This window comes from Parasteatoda tepidariorum, chromosome 5 (genome assembly GCF_982258835.1).
Source record: "Parasteatoda tepidariorum strain Cologne lab strain chromosome 5, Ptep-v5.0, whole genome shotgun sequence".
Taxonomy (NCBI): domain Eukaryota; kingdom Metazoa; phylum Arthropoda; class Arachnida; order Araneae; family Theridiidae; genus Parasteatoda; species Parasteatoda tepidariorum.
The window spans coordinates 80,494,032-80,514,324 of NC_141759.1; the positions used below are offsets into that span (position 1 = coordinate 80,494,032).

The 20,293-nt window shown below is 26.8% G+C and overlaps 1 protein-coding gene across 3 annotated transcripts in view; it reads left to right on the top strand.

Annotated features, from left to right (window-relative positions):
- LOC107457206 (uncharacterized) overlaps positions 1-20,293 on the top strand; it is a 35,861-nt gene that overhangs the window by 7,448 nt on the left and 8,120 nt on the right. For 2 of the 3 annotated variants that reach the window (XM_016075306.5, XM_043052590.3), the window contains exons 2-8: positions 9,781-9,960; positions 11,116-11,474; positions 12,559-12,706; positions 15,405-15,482; positions 17,248-17,415; positions 18,142-18,211; positions 19,296-19,387. In XM_016075306.5, coding sequence (XP_015930792.1) covers positions 9,781-9,960; positions 11,116-11,474; positions 12,559-12,706; positions 15,405-15,482; positions 17,248-17,415; positions 18,142-18,211; positions 19,296-19,387 — 1,095 coding nt within the window. Of the gene's footprint in view, positions 1-5,440; positions 5,739-9,780; positions 9,961-11,115; positions 11,475-12,558; positions 12,707-15,404; positions 15,483-17,247; positions 17,416-18,141; positions 18,212-19,295; positions 19,388-20,293 lie in introns of those variants that run through there. The other variant, XM_016075307.5, reaches the window with a different exon arrangement.

Genomic DNA, 20,293 nt, shown 5'->3' on the forward strand with positions numbered 1-20,293 from the left:
AATATTAATGCGAAAGCTTGACAAAGACAGGGGCCCCTAAATAGAATTGAAAGTTTATTTTAGGCTTCCTTCATTAATATACTTTTTTTAAGCAAAATATCAGAACAGAGTAAAATCCGTCAGTTTTATGTTAACTTCTTCATTAATATATCGTATGAACACAAAAAATCTATATTTCGTAAATCCATGGCTTTCTAGTGCGGGATACAGCTAAATTTTCACAATTACGATGGACAAATTTATCCAATAAAAAGCCTGTATTTTTACATATAGCAAAATGCGATATGTTTACAAAAACACAGGCTTCTGATTGGCTTTAAGTGAGCCATCCTAATTGCGAAAATTTAGCTGAATTCCGCCCTAATGTCAGCAAGGATATGAATTTTTCGCAGATCGATGACAAAGTTAACAACCAGAAAACTGCATTTGGTATGATGGGCAAAGAATTGTCAGAAAATCAAGAAAATGGACTGAGCGATATTTCGTCTGACAATTGGGGGGGGGGGGGACTTGAATTGGACTTGCTATTTTAGGTCTTGTTATACATATATAATGAGGTGAAAAATTTATATACCAAAATGAATTGAAGAGGGGGGCCCCTAAAGAAGTTTTTGCCCCGGGACCCACAAGTCGGGCCCTGATTAATGCATAGATCTGAAATAAAGCACTTTTCTTCCATGGTAAAAAGGATAAGTAACTGAGGAAATTTTATACTCAGTTAAAACGCAGATGTTGTAATATTTTTTTCTTCACATCATGGCAATATTAGTGATTGAATACTATTAAGTTAAAGCACGCAGAATGAATTAAAATAAATACATCTGCTTTCACTTGATTGTGGTGATACTATATACTTTACTTATAGTTGATGATACTATACGTGATTAACGCAGCTCACATATTTGGTTTATCAAAGCATCTCTAGAATTACTTAGAAAAATGATTTCGTTAAAATTACTGTTCCTGAGTAGTATTTTTTAAAGGATTAAGTAGACTTTTTCCACAGTTATACAACTTCGGTATCAAATTTCGGGCTGCATTTCTCCCCCCCCCCTTTATTTTGTTTGAACAGCATAAATTGCCTATGTTTTACTCGTATGGTTTCCATAGTATGGTGGTTGAAGAATTTTTTTCTTAATGGTATCACCATTAATGTAAGTTTTGGTTTTTATCTTGGTATTTATTGACTTTACCGAGAACTTCTAATATTGCTAGATATCGGAATAATAAAAAAATTGAAACCATTGAAAAAAAATCAAACTTTAATACATTAAACTTGATATATATCTTGGTTTTTCAGTTACAAAATAATAATAATAATAATAATAATAAATTTAAAAGAGAAAAGATATTTAGGAAACGAAATGTTTTAGTTACTAATCAATGGTTACCAGAAAATATTTGCTAATAAAATGAAGTATAATTAGTTACTAAAACTGTCCAATTAAATTCTTAAAATTAAACAGAAGTCAAAATGTATAACATTTCCATCCGTCGTACAAAATATTTATCCCCATTTCTTAAAATTTTGCGTAGATTTTACCCAGAATCACAACTTTTCGAAATAGAGAGTTAATAATTATTTTTTTTTTAATGGCGGGCACTTGGGACATTGGCCACAGGAATGCCAGAACTGCTACTCTCTTCTCGTTACCCAGTGGGCACCTGTGTCAAAGCCACGGTGGTAGGGCAGCGTCGCCCACGTCACATAACCACAAACCCGCTTATAGGGCGTGTCACATTCACACAATCACACACAAAAGAGAAAGGACATAGAACACAGAGAAAGAGAAAGAAACATCCATGCCCTGAGCAGGATTCGAACCCGCGATCAGATGGCAGGTCACACATCTGAAACGCGATGGAGCGCCGGAATACAAGCGGTTATCGTTATCATCTATGGGCTAGAGAATATAAAAGAACTAATAGAAAAATTAGCAGAGCACACTACCACTACAAGTGACAACAGAAGTGAAGCTACAATTCTGTTGCAAAATATACTAACCTTTAGTTTTATAACTTTAGTTCATTTCTGGTATGAAATCTTAAGAAGGATTGATCGTGTGCAGCTCAGATTACAAGATCCTAGAATGAATTTTAGAGAAGTGTTCCATGATCTTGAATCTTTAGCGACTGAACTAGACGAAATTTGAGACAAGCTCTGTAGAGAGGCAATTAAAAAAGCAGAGTCTCTTTGTGAAAAATGGGATATGGATACAACAACACGTGCCTGGAGAATTGGCTATGGTGGTCTTTCCGCAGAAAGTGAAATTTCTCGCGTTATGAAAAACACTCTTGATCGTCTCCAACGAGAAATGTGTACACGATTTACACGATTAAGTGACCTTAATTTCAAATTTGGATTTCTACTAGACGTTGAAAATTTATTAAACAAGTATAAAATTGATAACGACCTTGAAAAAAAATTGTAAAAATCTGGGTGAATTTTATAATACAGATTTCAATGCAATAGAACTTTTTATCAAAATATGTGACAGCAAAATGTTACTCCGCAGTAGAAAAGAAATTAAACCTAAAACTCCATTAGAATTTCTTACTTTTATAATCGATCTCGAATGGAGAAGATGTTTTTCCAAATCTGAGAGCGGTATTTCAAATACTCCTGACTATCTCAGTATCAATTGCTAGCTGCGAACGTTCATTCAGCAAATTAAAATTAATTTTGACAGATCATCTAAGTGACCTCGCATTTTTAAGTGTGGAAAGAGAAAAATTTTAAATGATCAATTTTGATGATATTATTGATACATTGCTTCATCAAAAGCACGGAAAATTTAGATACAGTAATTAATTTTATAAATGTATTATAATCATATGATTATTAAATATATGTATCTCCTTAGAGATAATAAATATTTACTTTTTTATTGTTTTAAAACTGCGTGTTTTTAAAATATTTCTTTATAAATATGTAAAATAAATAATAGGATATTTTTTGAACTAATTCTAGATGATCATATACATTTCAAAATCTAGTCTTGTTCTCTCAACTACATTTTTTGTCTCAAATTTAAAGCCTAGCTTGAGTCTACGACTTTATTTATTTTACTTTATTTATTTATTAATTTGCGAGTATATTTTACATATAAGATAATATGGTTTTAGAATTGGGGGGGGGGGGCACTAAAAGGGTATTGTGCCCCGGGCGTGAGTTAAGCTCGCTACGTCACTGTCTCTTTCACTTCTTAAAATCTATTAGTGAAAGTGGTGCAGTTGGCATCCCCGTATTCAGAGAATGGAGACTAATTTATTTTAAAATAAAGCAAAACAAGAAACAAAATCGAATAGGAAAAAGGAAAAACTTTTTCCTTAGCGGATCAACTAATCCAACCGTTAATAATGAGCGCATCCATCTTCCAGCATTCAAAAAAGTTGCGGGAAACTATAAATGAAGGATATTATAGAGAAAGAAGGTAAAAGAAAAACGAAAACCGAAATTACGAAAAAAACTTTTTTTCTGCAAATATGATAATGCAAGAACAGTGACTCTTTTCGCGAATTTTCCTATTATTAATTAATTTTGAAGCATTAGTACATTTTCCACAAATTTTAAACAATTCTAAACTTTCCAAAAATTCTTTTGATATTGAAAAATTTCTCATAGTTTGGAACAGAGGTTCCTAAATGGTGTTCCGCGGAACTCTCTGGTTCCTTGAAAGGGTCACAGGGGTTCCGAGAATTTTTTTTAACCAGTTATGGTTTTCGAAACCTGCAATTAAATTCAAAGCCAATTTATAATCCATTATTTAGTTAACATTTCCTTTATTTTTATGAAATTATTTAATTGAAATGCTTGTGAAGAAAGAAATTTATTAACAATGTCTTTCTAATTACAATATGATGAATAAATTGTGTTAAAGTTATGTTCATTAGCATTTCGCATCGAATAAAAATAACCAAATTCGAAAATGTAGAAGCATTGGTTCTCTGATAACCATATTTATTTTCTTCCTTTTCTGCTTTTATTTTAATGTAAACTATATTTCAGCTCATTCATTTTCTGTTTATGCATGCAAAATCAAATTAAGAATTAAACTAGATGCTGCTCTAACCCTAAGAACTCACCTGTTTGACGAAAAACCCAGTTTTAAGACTAATATTGATTTAAACGATATGATACAAATAATTTCATGACCAAGATCATCTTTTTTGCTGCTTTTTCTTGTGCTTTTTTTTTCGTTTGTTAAGTCAGACATAGTTTTTAGCTAATCTGATTTTGTTAATATGCAAAAGCATCTTTTGTTTTTAATTTCGAGTTAGGAGTAGTTTTTGCCGTGTTAAGTTCCAGCATCCTTAAATTGAAAATTCAATCAATAAAATATGAATCTTAGAAATCTTTTTTATCATCATATTATGTTTTAAAATTATATAAAGTTTATAGTACATGATGTCACATACATGTAGCAAATGTTAAAGAAAAAAAAGAAAAAAACAGAATGAAACAGTTCTTTCAAAGTTGCAGTTTTTATTATATATTTTTTATTCTTTTATTTATTTACTTATTTATTTATATACTTATTTATTTATTTACTTATTTTTGCAATTATCTCTTGAGTGATATGATTAAAATAATATATTAAGAAATATGAAAAAATTTGTTTAATAAGTTAGGTTCGATTATATTATTTATTTTTATTTATTCATTTTTATTTATTTATTTATTTTTGAATGTGTGCTATTTTTTTTGATGTTTTGATTAATTAATTTAATGACATTTCTTTATTTTATATAAATTGTACATATTTTTTTAAACCTAAGTATGAAACAATGAAAAGGAGAACATTAAATTAAATAGATAAAAATTCTTTGTAGAATGTTTTTTACTTTAAATTTTTCAGAGCGTTAGTCATATAGATTTTAAAGGAAATTTTGGATGGTATAAAATATGTTATTTAAAGGTACTATTTCTGTCGAAATGTTATTTATGCCATATTTCACGCAGTAAAATAAAAAATAATAAAAGAATAAAAAACTATGGTTTAGTTCGGTTACGTAATATGTATAAATTTTAACGCTATGCTAAAGAGGAAAAAACAAATTTTTAAAAAAGTTTAAAAAATTTACTTTTTTTTTTATTGAACTGTCAAACAGATTTAGTTAAATAGTTTTAATATTTTTTACTTATTTGTTTTAGAATCTCCTTTTTAGTACTGTTTCATGTTCTGTTGGATCATAATTTTTAAATTTTGCAACAAAAACATTTCTAAATAGTAAAAAGGAAAAAAATATTAATAAGTAAAAATTCTTCTTTACTTTTAGTATATATATCGAATAAAGCTAAACGTGTTTCCAAAAATAAATCCAATTGATATTTCTACGAAAATCTAGAATAAATTGTAATTTAGCTGCAATTATTTTATCCCATCACGCTAGCTGTGGTGTTTTCCCGCCCTAATCCCAACTTGGCGTGATTTTTGGCACCCTTTCCTGCGCCTCAGAAAGATCGCGCGCAGATGGCAACATTTCCCCATTTACGTGAGGAAGTGAAGACTTCACTGCTTATTGAATGTGTTTATACTGCAACAAAAGCATGAGGGCTTCCCAGCTACACATCTGTCACTGCAAGAACATGTGGATAAAGTGATCGAGTTTTTGAATATCTTTGTCTGCTGGGTTTTTTACTCCTCACAACAACGGGTAACCAACAGTGTGATGTACCGGCTGCTCTCATCGATGGAGGCGAAGACCTAAAAGAGCGTACCGTTTACAAAAACATGGTGGGGTATTTAATTTATTGATGTTATCATTCGTTTTCTGATTATTAAAAAAAATGCCGTCCGCTCCCCTACCTTTCTTTTGCATCCACATCTTCCATTAATATTAATTTAATGCTGTACATTTCCGAAATGCTTTGAACTTAATCTTCAATTTTTAATATTAACTATTCCGAACATACGCATATATTTTTAATTGCTGGCTTGCGCAAAAATATGTTATTATTGATTTTAAAATATTGTACTATATTTGTATAATCTACTATATTTTTCGTTATGTATAGTTAGAATGTATGGCAAGCATTAATAAACTAAGTATTTCCAATTAACAAACAAATGACTGCTGTGTTTGGAAATTTCGAATTTTTTGCTTTTTATATTTATTGGTTTATAAATACTACATCATCTTGCATATATATTTTGATCATATGCAAGATATATTTATTAGTTAAAGCAATTTTTTTAACAATGTAAAAATTCTATTATAATTTTTATATCCTATTATTAAGCTTTTCTAGTGTTTAATGAATCCTTTGACTGTTAATGTATTTTAGGTTTGTTTTTAAAATACTTATATGAAATTGAACATGAGAAAGAATGATGATTATATTCTTTTTATAAAGCGTCCATTTATTCTTTATTTATTTTGCTAATTGATAAACAAGCTAATAAAACGAATGGTCCTACTAACTTTATGTTATCCTACACTTATATTTTATTAACATGCCATATATATTTGTTAGTTAAAGCAATTTTTTAACATTATTAAAATTCTATTATAATTTTTATATCCTATTCTTAAGCTTTTCTAGTGGTTAATGAATCCTTAGACTGTTAATATATTTTGGGTTTGTTTTTAAAATACATATATAAAATTGAACATGATGAGTATATTCTTTTTTTAAAGAGTCCATTTATTCTTTATTTATTTATTTTGCTTATTCTGAAACAAGTTAGTAAAACGAATGGTATTAAATTTATGTTATCTTACACTTATATTTTGCGTGATAACATGCCAGGTATATTTATTAGTTAAAGCAATTTTTTTAACATTATTAAAATTCTATTATAATTTTTATATCCTATTATTTAGTTCTCTAGTGGTTAATGAATCCTGACTGTTAATATATTTTAGGTTTGTTTCTAAAATGCATGTATGAAATTGAACATGATAAGTATATTCTTATTTTAAAGAGTCCATTTATTCTTTATTTACTTATTTTGCTTATTCTGAAACAAGTTAATAAAACAAATGGTATTAAATTTATGTTATCCTACACTTATATTTTGTGTGATAACATGCCAGATATATTTGTTAGTTAAAGCAATTTTTTAACATTATTAAAATTCTATTATAATTTTTATATCCTATTATTAAGTTCTCTAGTGGTTAATGAATCCTGACTGTTAATATATTTTAGGTTTGTTTCTAAAATGCATGTATGAAATTGAACATGATAAGTATATTCTTATTTTAAAGAGTCCATTTATTCTTTATTTACTTATTTTGCTTATTCTGAAACAAGTTAATAAAACAAATGGTATTAAATTTATGTTATCCTACACTTATATTTTGTGTGATAACATGCCAGATATATTTGTTAGTTAAAGTAATTTTTTTTAACATTATTAAAATTCTATTATAATTTTTATATCCTATTATTAATCTTTTCTAGTGGTTAATGAATTCTTAGACTGTTAATACATTTTAGGTTTGTTTTTAAAATATGTATATGAAATTGAACATGAGAAAGAATGATAATTATATTCTTTTTTTTTAAAGCGTCCATTTATTCTTTATTTATTTTGCTTATTGTGAAGCAAGTTAATAAAACGAATGGTATTAAATTTATGTTATCCTACACTTATTTTAATAACATGCCAGATATATTTATTAGTTAAAGCAATTTTTTAACATAATTAAAATTAAATTATATATTTTATAATTCAATTGTATTATATTTTTCATAATACATATATCCTATTATTAAATTTTGCTAGTGGTCAATGAATTCATAGGCTATGTGTTAATATATTAGGCTTGCTCTTAAAATAACTATAACATGAGAAAGAATAATGATTAAATTTTATTTTTTTAGGCGTCCATTTACTAATTTTTTAGCTTGTGAAACAATACGAATGGTATTAAATTAGTGAGGAAATTGATTTGATAGATTTCTTGTTTTAAGTTTCACTTCTATTTTTAAAAACAAATTTCAATTGTTAATTAACTATGTCTCATAATAAATATTTAGTAGCAATCACTATTGTGAAAAACATTATTATTAGAAATGAATTAAAATCGATGCCTACCCCATTATTTGTTCTCTTTTAAAACAATAAATGCGGTTTATCATTGTTTTATATTAGATCTTTTTTGTTGATATTTTTGCTGTTTATGCTGCACTTACAGATTTAATGGAAATTGTTTGTATAATGCATTAAGTAGGAGTATTTTACTATAATTATGTCATTCTAATATACTAAATAATGTTATAATGAACTATATTATTAAAATATATGCTTGAAAAAGAGTACTTATTAATGAACATTATTAAGGTATTTTATTCAAAATTGATATTTTTGCTGTTTATGCTGCACTTACAGATTTAATGGAAATTGTTTGTACAATGCATTAAGTAGGAGTATTTTACTATAATTATGTCATTCTAATATACTAAATAATGTTATAATGAACTATATTATTAAAATATATGCTTGAAAAAGAGTACTTATTAATGAACATTATTAATGTATTTTATTCAAAATCGTCCTTAGTCTTTTAAGGAAAAATTAACTGCACAATTTCATCATTATCAAAAAAATTTAAAAAAAAGAGCTAGAACATAAAACATTTTGTAACCTTTATTTTTCACAGCTTTTACTGAGAGTGTTTTAGAACCTTGAGAATTATTGTAATATTAGGAGTAATGTTAATATTTTTTTTAAATGGACTTCTGTGAACATACAAGATATTTTGATTGAAAAATTATTTTACTACAATTATTTCAATTATAATGGTTTATAAATTTATTAATTATTTACTTCATATGAATACTGTAAAATAAGATATTGTATTAAATGTTAAAATATATGTCCAAAAATAGCCTTAGTTTCTTAAAACTAATAAATATAATGAATTTCTCAACTCGATAAATAACTTTATTGGACTAGCGTGCTGCATGAAATTAATATTAATTTAGGAAGTTATAAATTTGTTTTCTTCTTGTTTTTCCTTCTCCTTCATTTTTCATTCTTTACTATTTAAAAACTCTAAACTTTTTATAAAAAAATTAATAAGCAGTAAAATTTATTTAATGCTTTGTTAAACATAATTGAAGCATTTTATTGATTTAGTCATGTTCCAAATTCAGTTTTTTTTTTTTTTTAATTAATTTTTTTTTCTAACTTATTAGATAGAAACTCTTTATGTTAAGAATATGTTTCAAGTCAATGATTATAAAATTAATAAATATTTAAAATTTGTGTTGTTGGTGTAAAATTTGTATTGTTTCTACTCTTATTTCAATTCCATTTGAAATATTTTACCAATTTTCGGTAAGATTAGGAGTTTTGAAAATGTTAAACCATAACATACACAATAAAACCTATTTTGCAAATTTTTTGATAGTATACCCAGGGTTCTGTCCAGGCCAAATTTACTACCATTTAGCGGTACCTTCACAAATTCAACGTTGGGAAAAACGGTAGTTTCACAAAATACTTTTTCTTAAAATTTTATTTTTGTATCACATAGGAAACGATAAATCCATATTTTTTGTGCTGGTTTTTAATATAATTTTTAATTTTCACAAATTATGTCTAAATTTTCACAAAATAGGTAGGTACCTCTCAGAGAAACCTAGACAGACCCCTGATATCAGTTATGAAGTAAATAAAAGCTTCTTAAACAGTAAAAAAAAAAAATATGTTTCCTTTGAAAAAATCTGAAATTTTTAATCTATTTTGTCTTTCGTCCTTGTTCTATTCTATATATTTAATATTTCTGTTATCTCATATTATGAATTTCTATTAACGTTTTCAGAATGAAGATGAATGGGATGAAATTCTACAACGCTTCCGAGAAGAGGGCCTCGACACAAACCTCCCAGATGACAGTAAGCTTCTTTACGTATGGCGGTGGCTGGTGGATGCAGAAACAAATTGCATATCTCTTCGACATCAGTTGGACAAGCTCAGTAGGAGACAGTCTGATGAATTGGAGGTATATCTTGGATTATTACTTACTAACAGGGTTGGGTTTATGGTGTCAAAAACTAGTTTTTTTGGCATGATAAGTGTCAAAAAGTGCTCAAAACCTTTAAAAACCACCATAAAATTAATATGATAATAAAGATAAAAAGCTAATGTTAAAATTCACAAATCAATATATTTCATTTGTTAATATTGCATACAGGTTTCAATGCTATATTGGAACATTATCTTTAGTGCAACATGCAGAAAAAATGTGATGTATGTTGAATTGAAGTTGCTGCTGAATATGTTATGCATAATAATGTCTATGATGCACAGTATTTAATTTTTTAAAAAATTGAAAATTTTTAAAATTTACTAAAACATAGCAAAGAGTAGATTTAACGATAATTATTCAAATTACTGAATTTTGTTTTTAAAATTTTTATGTATTTAAAGTTGTAAATATAGCATTTGCAAATAAAGGAATTTTGTAACGTGTTTAGAATAAAAAAATAAAGATCGGGAACTTAGTTCAGACATTACATTTTATGTGTATACTGTAATTGCACTGACTATAAATGAAGGACTTTGAGCAATCTAGCATTATCTTAAAGCATAATTTTTTTAAAATTAAAATGTTCCTTGGTATTGTTTCCAGATAAGTACTCTAAAAGTTCTTTGGAACGCCTCTAGATAACACTCCACTAGTATGTAAAGATAACACATACATAGAATAATACACAAAAACATCTTACTGCAATTTTAATTTGTGGTTTATCATTATATTGCTCTAAGTTATTTTGTTGATCTGTTGCCTCCTGTATACAATTTTCTGTGCTTTAAATTTTTTTTTAACTCTAAATTTTTTCTCATCAACCATTTTAAAATCCTATGTTTTCAAAGTAAGTTTAAATTTTCTTACATATTGTTATAATAAATAAAGTAATGGAGAACTTTTTGATTAATCAATACTCAGTATGAAACATATGTTACTAAAAGTTTTTCATCATTAACAGAAGTTGAGTTTATGTTTTATTTTAATATCCATATCTTATGTAATAAATGTTAGGAGCTATGATAGTTTAAATTTACTTCATGGTAATAAAATCAATTTTCCCCTCCAAAACTTATAATATTTATCATGCTGGGTTTACCTAAGAAATGTATTTTTTTTTTTTAAAAGGAGATCCGTAGCTGCATGGAACAGATGTGCAATGCTTGGGAGGTTAAAGTATCCCGCCTGGAAGAAGAGAATAAAATATTTCATGAACAGCTCAACTTTACTGGACAGAATTCTGGACGAATGGTCAGTGAGGAAATCGGCCGCATGATTCAAGAGGAAGGACTTTCTGAAATTTTAGAACTTAGTGTTATAGAAAAATTTGCCTATTTATTAGATTTAAGGACTCGTTTGCAAACCAAATTAGAACAAGAAATGGTTTTACGTAGAAAGTGTGAGCAACTGATTCGCATTTCGTCCAATCTTCCAGACTGCTTAAAACTGAGTTCTCCTTATATTCAAAGGATACTTGAAAGGCAGAAGTTAGTTGTTTGTTTACATTTTATTTATAGTATTTTTATTTGTATATTTTGATGTGACTTGTCTTTTCTATTAAACTTTTCCACACTTCTGCAGTTCCTGACTTATCAGGGAACGCAAGAGGACCTAGCCTGGAGCCCCTCAATTTTATTTTCTTTCTTTCTTAAGAATAGCTTGCCAATAGAAATTTAAATCAATATAAGCTCATATATGTAATAATTTACTAATATATATAATTTCGAAGCATATTTTATCTAAACAAATAAATTTGGTTTTAAGTATGATAAGTGAGGACCCCAGACAGTTTGTGTTTACAGACCCAGATTTCTAAATCTGGTTCTGGCACCCAGGCTTTTGTTTTAATTCAGTTAAATTATATTAGTTTTTTGCTTTCTCTGTTAAAAAAAATGTCTTTATTTTTTACAGTATATATAAATTGTTTCAATTTCCAGATTAATTTAAATCTTTAAGCTATGCTTATTTATCTGTTCTAATTATCGAAGATTTTCTTTGAATCTTGTAGCTTATTTCAATTAATTCCTCAGCATTTCAAATTTTACTATTATATAATGTGTGGTTTGTCAAAGCTTATTAAAGGGATTTCTTTTAATGTAACAAATTTTTTTTTTTACCTTTTCTTATGGTAATTTTTGCATTTTTTAAAATTCATTTTGTGCCAGTTGACAGTCTGATTTTTAATTTTATAGTTTTTATCTTGACATTTTTTTTAATGTTTAGTTTTGCTCTCTCATTTCATCTGTTCCTTTCTTTTTACAGGACTGAGTTTTCTAACAACATCTAATACTTGTTATATTAAATTTTTGTACAAGTTTCTTTTTTCCTAATTTTTAATATAGAATGCTTTACTAAAATTTTATTGATTTTATGTGAAAAATTATTACAAACTTTCACTATAATTTTACCAGTCAATTAATGATTATTATTAACTGTATACTTTTTTGAGGGAGTATATTATTAATTGTATACTTTTTTGATGGAGTAGGCGGCTTCTATGTTGTTCACATTATAATAGTTGTTATTATTTCATAATAAACATGTCTCATTACTTTTTTTTTGTTTTTGAAGGGATGAATATGAGGAAGAAATCAGAAACCAGCAAGAGGCCATGAAGCATGTCAAAGAACAGCTGAAGCAGGTGCATGAAGATGAACTTCAGCGACTGACTGCTGAAAATGACCGCTTGAATACAGAGCTTAGTAAACTTAGTCAAAAGGTTGAGATTGATATTTATGCAGTTTTGCTTTGTTTACATTTATTGTGTTTAAGCGGTCCATTTAAATTTAGCTATTAGTTCAGTTTTTATATTTAATCTTACCTAAATCTTATTAAAAAAAAATATTTATGTCCCTGCTGATGTACAAAAGTCAGTTATTTGAGGCAATGTGCATTTTAACTAGAGTGATCTTTTAAAGTGTCAAAAATTATTTAATTTCTCTTATTGCCTAGATAATTCATACATTAAGTATTCAGGGCTGATTGTGCTCCGGAAAAAATCCGGATTTCCGGATTTTTCGCTAACAGTGATCTGGAAGTTTCCGGAGATCGAAGGTCCAGACGTTTCAAAAAATCATTGATCACAGAAGTTTCCGGAAATCAAATTTTCAAAAGTGGAACTTAAAAACACAATTTATTTTGTTTGTAAGGGAGAGCCAGATACATTTTTTATCAGTAAATAGTTATAATCATAAACTCAAGAAAGTAAGACATATTTGTAAATTTTAATTACTTCTCCTAAAAAAACCTAGTTTAAATTTTTTTCAATTGAATTTTTTTTTTTTTAAGCTCGGGAAATTTTCCGGAATTTTGACTTGGGCTCACAATCACTCCTGAGTATTAGACTCTCATTGTATTAATACAACTACAAATAAGATCTTGGCTGGAATAATTGCAATGTTTCTGAATTTATTTAATGTTATTTATTTTTCTATACCTATAGAATATAGTTAATGCCATCAAAATATCAGCAAATAATTTGTAAGGATCAATCATTAATGAAATGAAAAACTATTGTAGAAAGAATCAAGCAGTTTTAAATATTATCATGGAGAAAATTAACTTTATTATTTATTTTCAATGTTTAAAGAATAAAACTAATTCAATCTAACAAGCAAAAAATAATTGGTTGATTGAATCAATAATTTAAAATATTATGATGCAAAGAATCAAAACATTTGTACTTTAACAATACAAAGCCATTAATGTACACATAAGTTAGGTATAATGAATCAGGGATGCGGAAAATTCTCAAAGCCCTAATAATTTCTCAGAACAATTATTATTATAATTATTTTTTAATTTCTTTTATAATTACAATATATTTTTTTTATTAAGTTACAATATCTTTTTTAGAAAGCAAAGTTTATATATTATTAAAAATTTTTGATTACTTTTTCTAAGAAAAATAATTACAGTAGGGAACTGATTATCCGGAACGATCGGGACCATCGCTATTCCGGATAACTGATTTTTCCGGTTTTCTGAATCGCTACAAAAAGCCGTTTTTTTTATTGTTAAACCCAACTAAAAAAAAAAAACAAATTTGGGAAATAATCTTCAAAAGAAGAAAAAACAATGAAGTAATACACTAATGATTATTTCCAAAATGATGGTAAAGTAAAAATCTTTCAAAAAAGAAAGAAAAATCCTAAAATCTTCTGAGGAAAAAAAAATTTTTTTCTTTTAAAAATGGCGGGAAAATTCATCGAATTCTGATTTCCGGATAACGGGTTCTGTACTGTATTTTAATTTTTGCAATTCTTGAATAAATAAAAAAAATGTAAAATGAAAGCATTTTTTACAATAAAAAAAAGTTTTCAACCCCTTTTTTTTAAAAAAAAATTAAACACAAAACTTCCACAGAACTACCTGAGTTTTCCCTCACTTCGTTTACAAAGTCAGACATTTTCTGCACCCCTGAAGTAAGGAAAACTATTGTATTTCCTTACTTAATGGATTCTCTAGTTAATCTGCACATTATTAGGTGATGCATATTTTGGTGGTAACATACAAATATACTTATTAGAAGTCAATCACTATTAATATTTTGCAAAGTTAAATTTGTTGTGACCATGAAACTATGTTTTCCAAGATCAGTTTAGCCATCAAAACCATTCATATTTATAATAGGTGTTTAATTTTTATGTCGCAATTTATTCTTATTTAATTAAAATTTTACGTCTGTGAAATTCCATTATTATGAGAACTTTTTTAAACACTGCATTTTCTGACTTGTTCCTCTCTTGATCCTCCTGTTATGAGAAAAAATTTATGCTGTGAAATTTTATTCAGAATTATTAAATTCAAAATTTTGAAGCAGCTAATAATCAAAAGTATTTTTTTTTATAAATTTTATTCCCGTCAAATAATCTTACTGATTACTTTTAAAATGTATTTATTTTTAATTCTATTTTTGTCTCTCATCTTTTTCCTATTTTACTTTTCTTTTTTTTTTCGGTCTTAGGCCTATTTATAAAGATATAAGATTTTTCTTGTTTTTGGTGTAAATGTAAATATAAAATTAAATTGTAGTGAAACTTTTATTAAACTTACTGTAGTTTTCATTAACATTACTTGATTTAAAAGTAAATTAAATTGATTATCTATAGCTGTTGCTATTTTCTCTCTCCTTCCGTTTGGTTTATTTAGATCTGTATTGATGTATTTTCCTTTATATTTGTTTTTCTTCATATTTATAAATTTTTTTATCTAAATGAAGATTTGGTTTACCACATTTTGAGCATGATTACATTAGGAACCAGCATTATAAGATTAATGAACATTCGTCATATATATTTTTTTCTTATTTAAACCTTTGTTGTATTTATAACTGTTTATATATTACTTAAAATATTTTCAAATTAAGACAATTATATTCTTTAAACTTTATTCATTTTTTTTCTCTTCCAATTAAGCTTCAAGAACTAGTCACTCATGTTGCCAAGCAACAGGAAAAAGATACTTCTTCAGTGCCATGGGTTCAGCATATTTTGGTAATATTTAATTTTTCAGGCATTTCATACCACTGTGTTTTGTTATTTTTTATGTGTTTTTCTAATTTCCTGACAATTATCCTTTAATTTTTTTTAAATTCAATTTGCTGTCATCTATAATCCCCAATTGTTCAGACATATTCTAATACTTTTCTCTAGGGAATACTCAGATGTGTATAGGAAAAATGTTGAAATGAAAACTACTGCCATTAGAAGGCAACTAAAGAGTGTGATAAAATTCTTTGATTTTACCCCCATGATTAATACCAGATTTTTACCCCCATGATTGCTAAGTAATGGAATTTATCCAAGAAGAAAGTTCCTTAAATATTGTTGAGTGTTTTCTTGTTAGTGTTAAGTCTGTGAATAAAATTATGTGTTAAAAAGTTGGTGAATGTTTTGAACTCTTAGTATAATGTTGTTTTCTAGTTATATATGTATTATGGTTTTGCCAAATTGAAAACAGAAATGAAATTTTGACTAAATTATTTTAATGATCTTTTATTGTTCTAATTGATTCGAATTTATCTATAATATGTTAAAATAATGAAAAAGAGCAAAAAAAAGAAAACCCTTTTAAATGATTTATAATTAGAGTTTGTCTTCAATAATATAGAGCTAAGTATAAAAATTAATTTGAAGACATATGCAATATTTAAGAGAAATATGCTTTATTTCATTTATTTATTTTTTTAAGAAATATTTTTTATATCAGTAAATAGTTGTTTTAATCTGCTTTTATGCCTTCAATCATTTCATTCAAATTGCTGTACTCAGTGAATTTTATATAATCAGGTTTTTGTTTATCTGACTAATTTTGAATCGTAAAATTCATAGCTTTGATTTTCAATATATTTTTTTATTTTATTCTTATTTATAATATGCTATTTTAATTTTTTAGGTAAGCATTTTATCAGGTATTTGCTTTAATAATGCTTTTTCATAATCATTTTTTTTAAAACTTGTTTTCTATAGTTATACAGCATATTTAATGAATTATTTAAGTCACGATTGAAGAGCTTTATTTTATATTAAAGTACATCAAATCCACTTAAAGGTGTTAAATTATCTACGTTACACTTAATGTGTCACTTTTTAAGCGGCTGAGAGTATTTTGCTCAATTTTTTATTATTAAACTAAATGTAAATGTGAAGCCTTTGTAAAAATCCCTTTTGGGTCATAGAGCTTGAAGCTCCATAATTATGTGACCAATAGCATAATTCTGACAATATGATTAGCATTGTGTACAAGCCGCATTTTCTTTTCATTCAAGCTGGAGTCCATTGATCTGAAATTGGGCTGATCTGAACCTGCCATTAATGTTCAAACTGCATTAAAATAAGATGTAAACTGCAAAAAATAAGATGATAATAAATGTTTATTGTTAGCCTAATTGAGCTTAAGAGCTTATTTCTTTAATACTTGGTTATTGTAAAACATGCTAAATTTATTGATTCTGATAAATTTTAATTTTGAACAGAATTTATTTCATTTCATTTCTATCTACTGAAAAAGGGTTTTTAATAAGTTATTTTAATTTCAGTCATTTTCCCCGTTGAAAGAGCTTGTCAATTTTTTGTTACAAAAAAGCATAATTCCTTGAAATAATTATTTCTGTTATCTAAAGTGTAAAGAATCTTCCAGCATAATTTTTGCATTGTATTTATTTTGTTATGTAAATAAATATTAATAATTGAGTTTATTTTTTATTGTACTTAAAAAAAATTTAATCCAAAAAAAATAATGGTTCTCTTACTGTTCTAGGATGGCACACATGATAAAGAAATGAAATCTTTTAAAGAAGAGGTAGATAGACTGAAGTCTGTGTGCCAAGAGCAACAAAAGCAGGTTCGGGAACAGTGTGAGACTGTCCGCATATTGGAACGCACCAACAAACAATTAGAACTAGACAATGAAACTTTAGCCTTTAAGGTGAGAATAAACACGAGCAAAACTTTCTTGTATACAATAATTTTGTTATACCATGTCAAATAAGCTGAAAATAGTAAAGGGGACAAGAAAAAATGTTATGGTGTAACATTGGGAATGCATAGTTTTTATTCCAAAGTGTGTGTCCATGGTCCTGTACTGGTTCGTCCGAAAAATCTGAAATCTACCCAAATTCTATAACATTTTTGTTTTAAGGTCTTATTTGAATAGTGAATTCCACTTATTGAATATGTTATTTAAATTTGTTTTCCAATTATAAAAACAGAAAAGAGTTAATTTTAATTTCATGCTCATAGAAGTAATTTCCATCCATTTAAAGTAATTTTAGAGATAACCTTCAGCTTAAACTCTATTAAGGCTCTATATCTATAAAGAAACTAAAAGTGGAGTCAGTCCAGTATTCAAGTAGTGCCTTATATTTAAACAAATTTAAATTATTTGTGAAATTTAAATTAAACGTTTTCAAGCAAGAACTGAAAGTATATCCTAAAAGGACTAGAGGATTGCATTTTATTGTTATTGATCAGAACCCCCTTCTTATTCTTTATTTTTTTATTTTAATCTATTGGTTATGAAAACCCTTTTTTAGAATTAATCTTTTTATTAAATCCATGCCATCATTTAAGAACAAGCTTTGGACTAAGACAAATGTCTAATTACCATGAATTGTCATTTTTAAATTCTTCACTGTATTTTTCTGTTTTTTAGCTTTCTGAATCTTTAGCTCAATTTGATGAACTTGAAGATCAGCTCAGACGGGAAGCAACGCGAGCTAGAAGTAAGTGGGACTCATAACATTTCTTTAGTTGTATTTGCATATTGATGCTTCTTAGGATCAAAATATTCTTGCCTATATTTTATGTTTATGTTTTATAATATAGAATGCATGAATCTCACTCAAGCTCATCCTGCACTAGAGCAGAAGACTATTTATATATCCTATTTATTATTTTTATGATAAAATTATTTTTTATTTATTTTATTGTCCTTGTGTTCATAATTTTTTTTTTCTATTTCTTTCAGAAAACCTCTTTCTTTTTCTGCTGTTCCACAATTTTTATAAAGAGTTACAAAAATAGAGTTTAGTGCCTACATTTGTTATTTATGTTGACTTTTATACCTTTTGCTTTCTTAATTTTTTTATTTGGAATAAATTTTTCTTTTCCATTCAGTTTTTTTTTTCTACAGTGTTTAAATTAAAAATTAATTTAGTGCCACATCATTTAGTTTATTGACTTTTCAACCTATTCAGCATGCAAATGGTTTTCCTATTTCTAATCTTAACATCTTTATAATTTTTTTTCTCCAGTGTCTTAAATAAGATGCATTTAGCTCCTCATTGTTTTCTTATGTGATCACTGATGTTATAATTTTCATTTGTTTAGTTTTACTCACTATTGAAAACTAATGCAAAATCCTCTCTCATCTTAACATTGCAATTTTTCTTGCTATAATTATTTTTTGTATATAATATTGTCTGAACTTATAACATTACTTATTTTAAAGAAGTAAAGAATTTCCTTTTACTTATTCATACTTTAAACTCAAATTTTTGTGTTAGTACAATCACAATTGCAAAGCTATAGCACAATGTTTAATGGATTGATCGCAGATCTGGGTATATAGCCCATTGCTTGATTTCTCATAAATGTTAAATGTCATTATAAATTTCTCATTACAAATATTATATTGAGAACTCCTAACCTATACAATAATTGCTACACATTTTTTAAAGTTTATTACCCTTTTATTCATTTATGTTTATTTCTTATTTATTTATTAATTTTAATCTTTGATGTTAAAGTATTGATATTGCAGTATTGTCTTTGGCTTTGAGGTAAAATTTTGATTTATTTTTGTAGGAGAATCTCTCTTTAAACAATTAGCAACCAAAGAATCTATGAGTGTCAAAAATAATATAAATAAACTATTGGACAACAGGCCAAACTTACAAGTAAGTGCATGCTTTTTGTGTTATTAAATTTGAACTTGAACACTTGACAAACATTTTAAAATCTGCATCTATACAATGGTGCACAACCTGTGTCCCTTTAAGGATTTATTTATGACAAATTTATTGAAAGAATTCCTTATTCAAATAATGTTATTTAAAATTTGGATTGGGAAAGAAAAATTTTTAAAAAAATTAATGTAAATTTTTTAAGCTGCACTGATGTGTTTCATAAGTACTATGAGTATTTATTTTCAATAGAATAAATTTTTGTTTAGTTAGAAAAAATTAAATCTAAACCATTAAAATAATGGTAAAAAAGTTTAATGCAGTTTATGTCCAAATCATTTTATATAAATAATAATTGTTGAATATTAAAACTACTTTAATTGACAAAATAACTTTTTGCATTGATGTAATTCTTGAATGCTCGGTTTTAAAAAATGGCTCACTTTTCGAAATCATTTAGCACCCCAACTATCCAATTTAGTTTGCTACTTTAAAAATTTTAATTTTATATTTTTAGTAGGGATTGTATTGTGACTTTTTCTATGCATAAAAGTAAATTAGACATTCACAAAAGGGTTTAAAAATTTTGCTTTTATGTATAAATATAATGAAAAAAAAGTCTAATTATAAACCACCTGAGCAACCATTGGCTTTTTTCTGATTCATTGCTGACAAAGTTGGTTTATTTTCACCAAGCTTCATCCGATGCTTAACTAATTGATTGATACCTTTTCATTATATTCTGCTTAGGATATATTGATCTCAATGTTTCTCTTGAGAAAATACTCTTCTTGCATTAGGCAATCAATGGAGTAAAATTGCTTGTTTTTTTTTTCTTAATATTTTTAATAAACTAATAAATGTTTCTGCATGAAATAATTATATCTGTTATTAAAACTT